At 36.3% G+C, this 9476-nt stretch overlaps 1 protein-coding gene across 1 annotated transcript in view; it reads right to left on the bottom strand.

The window, feature by feature from the left end:
* Positions 1–140: 140 nt before the first annotated feature.
* Positions 141–9476, bottom strand: part of TGDS (TDP-glucose 4,6-dehydratase) — a gene marked incomplete at its 5' end in the record, with an annotated part of 15775 nt that continues 6439 nt past the window's right edge. Inside the window, 8 exons of the mRNA XM_009325568.1 lie at positions 141–897; positions 1301–1398; positions 3324–3382; positions 3943–4108; positions 4393–4436; positions 6107–6166; positions 7025–7123; positions 8764–8906. Of these exons, the coding sequence (XP_009323843.1) occupies positions 797–897; positions 1301–1398; positions 3324–3382; positions 3943–4108; positions 4393–4436; positions 6107–6166; positions 7025–7123; positions 8764–8906 (770 nt within the window). The remainder of the gene's footprint in view (positions 898–1300; positions 1399–3323; positions 3383–3942; positions 4109–4392; positions 4437–6106; positions 6167–7024; positions 7124–8763; positions 8907–9476) is intronic.

Raw genomic sequence — 9476 nt, 5'->3', positions numbered from 1 at the left:
TGGAATGTTAACTGTGTTACAGTATTTCAAGTTTGTAACGATTAGTTAAGAAAAGGAAATTTTACATGTAAAAGACAGTAATACAGTAAAAAGATGACATCTAAAACAGAGCAAAGTTTAAGAAAATGCTTCTGGAAATCTCAGCAAGAACACCTGCTACTTCTTGACACCTTCCCCCCCACCCCCTTCAAAAAAGGGGCATTTAAAGTTATAGAGTAGGTAACAGTTTAATCAGTCATCTACAGAAGGTAATACTGCACCAACTGAGACAAGGACTGAACCATACGAGTGCCGTATCTAGCTTTTATCAACTGATTTATACTCTCCAGAAAATACAGCATTTTCCCCCTTGATTAAAAATAAAACACAACTCTTTACAGTGTAATATATTATTTTTGTCACTTTAAAAACAGACCAATACAGATGAACGATTCTGGAACTAAAACAAGTTTCATTGAAAGTCCCAAAAGCTGTAATCGCAATTAATTATTCTAAATTAATAAGGCAGATTTGACATCCATTACACTAATTTATAGCACGATAAATATTCTTCACCCTGTACAGTTCTTTAAAATCAATACCTAGTGAGAAGATAGTATTGCACCAAAAGCTGAAATTAACAGGTTCAACTCATAAAGTGCTGAAACCCTTCCAAAGTTGCGCCGTACTGTACTTCTGTATTCGTCATGGTTCATGTATCTTGAATACATGAAGACTTCAGTGCGGCCACTTGACTGCAGGCTTCGAAGAAAAGACGGTATGAGGTAGAATAAATTCCTTCGGGTTGTCCGCCACCCTATGGACCACTGGGCTGTGCAAACGGCTCTGTCACAGGAAAGGGCTCCAAAGCTTTCTCTGAGTTTTTCCAGTTGTGAAAGTTTTCTTTGTACCATTCAACTAGTATGAAGAGAATGCTGATGAGTCAAGTTGACACAGATAACGGGGGAATTCAAATATGCCACAGATATCATAAGACTAACAACATGCTAACAGTTCATTATGTAACATTCTAACTTATAATATTAAAAAAAATCTGGTTTAGATTTTATAAATTCTTTATGTAAGACCTATTCTAGCATTAAAGAGTCATTAATTCTAGTACCTGATGCTACTTTATTACAATTAACCTTTTTTTTTAATGAGGTAAATTCACTACTTAAAAAGCAGCCAATTTTATGTAAAATTTAAGTGTTAAATTCATTCTCTTTAGCTTCTCATTAACTAACCTATATACCCATTTCCCCCCTTTCCCTCCTCCCATCACTTCTAAATCAATTAGCGTAAAAGGCACCAGTCCTACTTGTTTTCTTTATTCCTTCTTTCCAAGGCACTTTAGGTCTCCATCCTAAGTTGTGCATTTTTTCTGAATTCATTGGGTACCTCAGGTCATTGGTAGGTCTGATGAAGTATAAAATGCACACAGGAAACAATTTGATTAGACTTTTTCATTAATTAGACATGCAGTACCTCACATTGTCTTCAAACCAACGTCAGGTATGCTTCAATTTTGAAAATTCCCATCAACATGGACAGATTACATTGCCTTCAAAAGTACGCGGCAGCTGAGTGCAGCTACAACAATACAATTCAGTTTGTACCGTCAACTACTTGGAATTGACTATAATAAACATGAATTAATATCTTATTGGCACAAAAGTGAATGCAAAACTCAAAATCGCTGCCAATGCAATTGTGCAAATCAGTGCATTCGCAACTCTTTAGACAGTTTTCCAAGCCAGTGTTTTCCAATATCAGCATTCACATTTTTCAGCCTGAAAGCCCACAAATTTTCCACATGCTTCAGATCTGAAATACATAGACTTCCAAAGCATTGTCATTCCAAAGCAGTGCTTCATTAGCTACACAAACTTAGTAATACTGAATATGTAGAATCCCAGGCTGCAAGTTTCAACATGGAAAGAAATTCCCTACATTTAAGCACGGCACAAATTTTCAATTCCACACTCTGGCAGTTAGGTAGTCTAGTCTAGCATTCCTGGATTACTGGCACTAGCATACTGAATAGTTAAGCTACACGTGCGGACAGAAACCAGCTACTTGTCACCGTTATTAAAACATGCTAATCTCAAGCAGAAGTAGAAAAAAATTTTCCAGGGCAAGTAAGCCCTATGACCTTTAAGTCGCTCATTATAGAATTAAATAATCATTAGTTAGGTATCTTAAGAATCTTTTATAAGGCCTCAACATTCTTTGAAATATGTATTCCTAAGTGGTTAGTTTTCCCAAGCCCATTTATGTTTAAACATTAGTGGACAGGGCCCAATAGACATGAAGAAACATCTCAATCTGAATTACACTGAGACCTACTGAACACTCACATCATGTGAGCCAAAGGCAATTTGTTCAAAGTCCTGCGATACACTCGGATAGGATTCTGAAGAACACTTGCTTTTAAAAAACAAAAATTAGGACATTTAAAGACACTTCAGTTGCCATGATAACAATCCAAATGTGAACAGAAAGTGAGAATTCTAAAGGCCGTAATAATACTTAACTGCTATCAGCAGATACGTCATTTCTAATCACTCTGGAGAAAGAGAGTGGTATTTAAAGTAAGCAGAGACTCATTGTTGCTGCAGAAAAGAAATGGAGATAAAAGAACAGAGCCAAACCAAGCCTGAAATTAAGGATGGAAACACACAGCAAAAGCATATTTATAAAAGCTATCCATTTTTGCTGCCGCCCTAACTTTGGCACCTCAGAGTTTTACATCTACTTTTGAGATAGCCATTTCAGCCTAAGATAGGAATCTAAAATTAACTACACTCCGCTGGTGCGTATTTCTGCCTGTGGAGAGTGGGCCTTACCTGTAAAGCACGTCTAAGTCTGAACTAGTCACATTAATGTCAGAATACTAAAGCTAAATGAGGGATGATGGGATTCATCTCACTCAAGTGATGTTGAATACAAAGTACTGAATAAACCGTCCAAACTACCCTTAAGAAAAGGTTTAGCCGCTGTGTAAAACCTGTCCTTTTCCCAGAGCAGACGTCAGTAGTGAGAAGTCTGAAGAAAATTTGGAGACAGACAGATTAGCATTACGTATTCCCCTTCAAGACGTATACTCTGACCTAACGATCCAAATAATAAATGGAAATCCTGTTTTTCTATAGCATTCTATACAGATCATAGATGTCAAATCCACTAGGAAAAAAAAAAAATTAAGAAAGCAAAACAGGTCTTGCTCCCTCAAAAGTTTTCCCTCCTGCAGAGCAGAAACACTTTCACAAAAAACTATTCAGCAAGAGACCCAGAAACCTTCAGGATAAAGTTATCCTGCATGTGCTTCACTATTTTCTTACCTGTCTTTGACATAATCCATCCAGTGCTCCATTTCAGATTCCGAACTGGTCTTCTTTATCTGTCAAGAAGAGAAACAAAAAGTCACCCCACACATCTTGCACTGTCTTAACATACATTTAAAGACAGATTTTTTTTTTTTTTTTTTTTTACAAGATTTAAGTCTGTTAAAAAAAAAAAACACACAGAAATAGTCTTTTTTCTAAACTGAGTTTTCAAACTACTGAAATTATCAAAACTATCTAGAACAATTCCAGTACTTACCCTTCATCCGAGCACTGCCTAACCATTCATAATCAAATTGTTAGATTTGAATAGTGCCGCATTCTCAGATCAAAAGTGAAGCAGCCAGCATGAAAAAACCCCTACCAAAAGGCATTTAATCATTATGCCAGTTATGTCCCAGACAGGATAACTGATGCAGCAGTGCAACGCACAATAGCCTGTACTGCAAACTGACATAGTACAGCTGCCACAGAAAGGGTAGCACATCATTCTGCTACAACTATCTTCTAAGACCCACCACAAGCCTAAGCTCTCTCAGAGCTACAAAAGGTTTATAGTAGAATTGTTCATATGTGCAATGACTGGTAAAGAAAAGCAACGTAACTGTTTACTCACTAAATGGATTAACTCCTTAGCAAGCTGGGCAATGGACATCTCAAAGTTAGTTCCAATGTTATAAATTTCACCTGGCTTCCCCTCCTTCAGGACAGTAAGGAATGCTTCTACCACATCAGTCGCATAAAGAAAATTCCTTCTTTGAAGTCCAGAACCATGAATACAGCTTAAAACCAGGAAAAGGCAAGAAATTTTTGTTAATCCTTAAACAGAAGCATTCATTTCATTAGACTGTGTTTTAAGCAGTTTTGCTGTTAGCCGTTACCTGAAGGTAACTTAAGTAGCTGACATGCAAAAAATCCTTTACTTTTTTAAGGAAATCCTATTATTAAAATAAGCCATTCATAACTTAGTTATGAAATTATCATTTTACAAACTATACCATGTATTTATAACTGTAATTACAGTTTTATAACACAAATGCCATAAACAAAAATGCAAATTACATACCATTTTCTGTTCTGCTGCAACAAAGATATAAACTTTGGAATAACCTAAGGAATTGAACAAAAAAAAATTACTCCGCTATTTTAGAAGCTGTTATTCTGCAAAGAACATGGGGCTTCACCAGTAAGTATCATTCAGTATTTTAGTAAGACCCTTTAAATACTTTTAAGTTTTCTTAAGTCTAATCAAAGAATGCATCAAGCCTAGAAACTGCAAGGATTTGGGGTTTGTTTGTTTGTTTTTCCAAGAGTAGATGCCTCTGTTGTGTTGTAAAACTTATCTTTCTGGTCAACCATTACAAATCAGTAGTTACAAGTGTAACATTTTTACAAAAGAAAGTGGTTCCATTACTTTTCGCGCACAGAAGTGCACTAGAGTCTGACTAGGGATGACTATTACAAACAGTTTAAAATATGGTTTAAACATCCAGCAAGTTGCAGTAAACCTATTGTCAAAAAGTAAGAGTCATTAAAATAGTTACATTCAGAAGAGAACCAATAGAGAATTTCAAGATAAGTAAACACGGATCAAATGATAGCCACTAGCTTGGCCATAAAGATTTACAATATTACAATCAGCTACAAGCTTAGATCCATTCATAATGTCCCAGAAAGTTCAGAACAGTTGGCTCCACTATTAAAGTTTTTAAACTGAAGCCATGAGAAAGCTACTCCAATTCTTTTAATTTTGTTAACTTACTACTCTAAACATAGGAGCAGACATACTAGGTAAAACTAAAGATCCATCTAGCCTAGTATTGTGTTCTTAGCAGTAACTAACAGTGGATACTTGAGGAAGAATATATACAAGCTGAAAGCAAGTAAATAGTGATACATCCCCTGAATATACTCCCAACATCATGCAACCTGTAGCCAGACATTTCCCAAGCCACAGATCAGTGAAAAACATATTTTAAAAATCATTGCTTTTTTTTTGGGAAAAAACAAAATTTATTTGCAAAAAACCCCCAACACATAAAAAGCAATTCAAATTAAAAAATATCTCACTAGAACTGCAAAATATAGCTACATTTCACACAAGCTCCCAACTCCAAGAAGTACATATGATTATCACTATCATTCCATCAGTGTATTTCCATTCGCTAGCATAGCAGATCCGGGCACTGCCTACAAAGGCAACTCCCTCTCACTAATAACCATTTTAAATAGTTACCCTGCAAGGTATGTATGGACACACGCAAAGAACAAGTTGCTTTGCGCTACTTCTCACCATATATCCGATTGCTATAGCTTCATCTTATCTATTTTCTGTACAGTTGGAACATCTCTTTCTATACCAGACATACTGCTCTCTCGCAATTTACTTTTTGAAATGTTTACCTTTGTTATTAAACATTCCTCATTACAGCGCATGACATGTGAGTTAATGTAATTTGTAGGGGAACCCTGCCAGACACAACTCAGTTAAATATCCTTTGAAAACTAAAAAAGTTACAAAACAAAGTGAAATTCACGTAAATAACTAGAAATCTCTAATTGATGCTTTACTGACAACCAAAAAACATGTTCATTGTGTTGATGGTAAGACACATTAGTGTGAGATCAAAATAGATAATCACAGGTAAGTGTGGACAAATACACTTGCAAGACAGTGCTTTTTTCAAAAGTCAGTCCATTCTTATGAGAAAAAAGTAACATCACTACAACCCAAAATTATGGTATACTGAAGCTCAGAGTAAAGCATCAGTTTAACTTACTTTTTCTGGATACTGGTGTGGTCCATAAACATTACTGCTCCGTGTGATAACAACTGGGAACTTAAGAGCATTAAACATGCTTGTGATTATATAAGAAAATATATACCAGTAAAAACCTGTAGGCTTCTTGCTGATCAATAAACTCACACACCCACTGTGTGCTTATTCAAAAACCTGCAAGCCCTTACAAACTATAACAAATTAAGCTATCCATACTTCCGTCAAATAGGCAAGGGCCTCCAGCCTTCTCAGTCTGTTAGAAGCACCATAAGTAACAAATGTTTGTAATCTCAGTCTTGCTATGGAACCACCATAGGACATTACATACATGTATCTGATTGACTGAAGACCGGCTTACTACTTTTTATTCCAAGAAAATGTTTCACAGTCATTAACATCTTATTCAAGTCAGCTTTATGTCAAAAACAACACTGCAGAAGGATGTGTCAAGAACAAAAGGCTGAAGTATTCAAAATTTTAAATATTTTTTCTGAAACAAATTTGAGTAATAGGGGGTTTTTCCTTTCTTTTTTTTTTTTGCTTTCACTATAAGCCTAGTCTTAATACAATTTGAACTTTGCGTGTTTACTTCTGTATAAACAGATTTCCTTCAAGCTTAACACCGTTTTTTTAAGTTGCTAATGTTCTCTTTGACCATTTTATCACAGAACATTTTTAGACATTACAGTTCAGATTTTCAAAAAAATTTAAACACATTTGACCTCTCCCCACTGTCTTGCAGCATATCTCCACCAATAAGTGGTGGACAGCCTCCGACACATCCAAACTACAAGACTAGCAATCAGGAAAGAGGTGGCACTGTGTGGACTAGTACTGATTTTTCTTTTATACTCCTGTATACATAATACAGACACTTAAGTATGGGCTTCAGAGTTTTTGAAGCTTGCATCAACTTACTTGGTACCTTTCCCAGTAGGACTGAACAAAACACTCTGCAGCTGCTTTAGAGGAGGCATAGGGATTCGTTGGACGTTTTGGTGAGGATTCATCAAATTCCTAAAATGAAAAGAAAAATCTGCATTACTCCATTTCTTTTGCCCAGGTAAGTCTTAAAGTTACAAAAGCTGAAGTTGCAACCGAAATAAAAATCCCTAAATATCCAAGCAGATGAGTCTGAGAAAGTCACTCTTCCACTTACAGCAGAAGACCAATAACAAAAGACAGTCTATTTATCAAACACAGGAGGCGGCTAGAATACCAGCAGTAATATTTTTATACTTCTAGCAGAGTACCTCACAGTAGCAGGTCCTTAGATTTTTATCTTGTAAAATAATCACTGTTGCCACAGGGAGGTTCAATCCTTTACAGGCTCATATTGCCTCAGAGTGCTGTTGCACCACAGCTAGCAAATTGACCTTTCAGTCCTAAATAAAAGGGGTCCATTCTCCCTTTTCCATAAACTTGATTTCTATAAGAAAAGTAGAATTTCAACCCAAAGCCTTCCAAAGCAAGGCTTGAACAATTCTGACCTGTTCCAGAATAGGTAGCTTCATGGCTATCCTGCCACTTCTATCTACTTATCGCTTAAAAAAAACCCAAAAAACCCAATAATGAACCAAAGAAAGGAGGGATTCTACGCTGCCTGAGTTGCAATTCATAACAATCACCTTAACATGTGATTAAAAGACTCACTGTTCTTGTCTGACCTTTGCCTCTGAAATTAATTGACCCCAATTTACTTTTTGACCTTCCTCCCCCCCAAAAAACTCTTCAAGAATTTCTACTATGATTCACAAAGAGAACAAAAAACAGATTAAACGGAAGTGCTCTTTTCAAGGCCCAGAGGCAGAAAAAGATCACTTGAAAGTTGTCTCAGCCAAACCACTGGTCTACATGCAGAAAAACAACATCCTTAGGTATCATAAAAGTCTACAGATTGCAGTTGTGTTGAAGGAACTGATAAAGACATTGCAACAATAAGAAACTGCACGTGACTTCTCTGAAATACATTAGTATTTCATGGATTATGGCACAAGACTCCTTGGTCATTATTTACACCTTTAGAAAGACGAGCATGCATAATTTGTCTTTTTACTGAGCTAAATTACATTTCCTGAATTAAGGTCAGGCATAAATTGGCAAGAATCAAAAGATTTCCATAGAGCAACAAGAAACATCTGCATATTTCTTCTAGTAATACAGGAAGTGTTCGAATTGTCAGTACCTACAGTTCTGTTAGTATTTTAGCTAGAGTATAAAACAGTTCCCTGCCTGTCAAGTTCATACTCAAGGCAGAGCAGGAAAAAATAAACAAACAAACACACACACCCCACACAAAAAACCAAACCACACAACACAACATGCACATTACTGAAGTCTCATGAATGCTCCAAGGCAAAATTTGTATAATACATTCCTTTGATACTATCTCTGAGTAGTATTCACATGTCATTAACGACCCCAATCTCACTGCTTTAGGTAATACACATTCAATATAAAACATGCTATAAAAAAAATACAGGACAATTTTGATACTTAACTTTCTAGGAAAAAAGTGTTTGTTTACAAGTTCCAGTATTGTCAGAAATAGCTTGAAAGTCATACATTTACAGAGGCCAAGGAAAGTTAGACTCGTTTTGTTTTCACTATTAAAAGCAAGTAAAGCTAGAAAAACCCTCATCCACTTTCAAACTCACCTCATCAGTGCTACCTCCATATACTTCATCTGTGCTAACATAGACAAACTTCTCCACATTGGCTTCATGCGCAGCAGCAACCAGCACATTAGTGCCATAAACATTCACATAGGTGAATTCCAGGGCATGCCAAAATGAAAGATCTACATAAAAAAATTCAGACGATTCTGATTAAATTCAGGCAAGACATGGCTTCCTATTAAACCATAATATTAGAGGCTGCAATATAGACTGGGCTTTATCACTAGTTCTTTGATTGTCAGATAGCAAGGTCATTATTAAATGAAGACACTTTCTACACATACTTGAAGAGAAAACCCTTGCTGTCAACAAGAGGCTGAACTGAAAAGCAAAAGCTTGTTGGCTATGGACGGTTCCATTTGAAATAGCATTATCTAACTTCATTTAAGTGGCAGCATAACTACTTCCCCTCTCCACTAGGAAGGGCCAAGCTCAGTAAGAAAAGTATCATTCAAAGACAGCTGTAAGATGCAGTAATAGGTATATATTACCATTAATTAACTAGTACCTGTTTTAATTCTTAGAATTGTCCCACTGACCTAATCATAGAATCATTAAGGTTGGAAAAGACCTCTAAGATCATCCAGTCCAACCGTCCACCCAACACCACCATGCCCACTAAACCATGTCCCTAAGCGCCGCATCTACACGTCTTTTAAATACTTCCAGGGATGGTGACTCAACCACTTCCC

This window comes from Pygoscelis adeliae, unplaced genomic scaffold (genome assembly GCF_000699105.1).
Source record: "Pygoscelis adeliae isolate BGI_AS28 unplaced genomic scaffold, ASM69910v1 Scaffold56, whole genome shotgun sequence".
Lineage (NCBI taxonomy): Eukaryota > Metazoa > Chordata > Aves > Sphenisciformes > Spheniscidae > Pygoscelis > Pygoscelis adeliae.
Note: the sequence above shows the minus strand (reverse complement) of the source record. Positions and strands in the feature narration are given on the sequence as shown.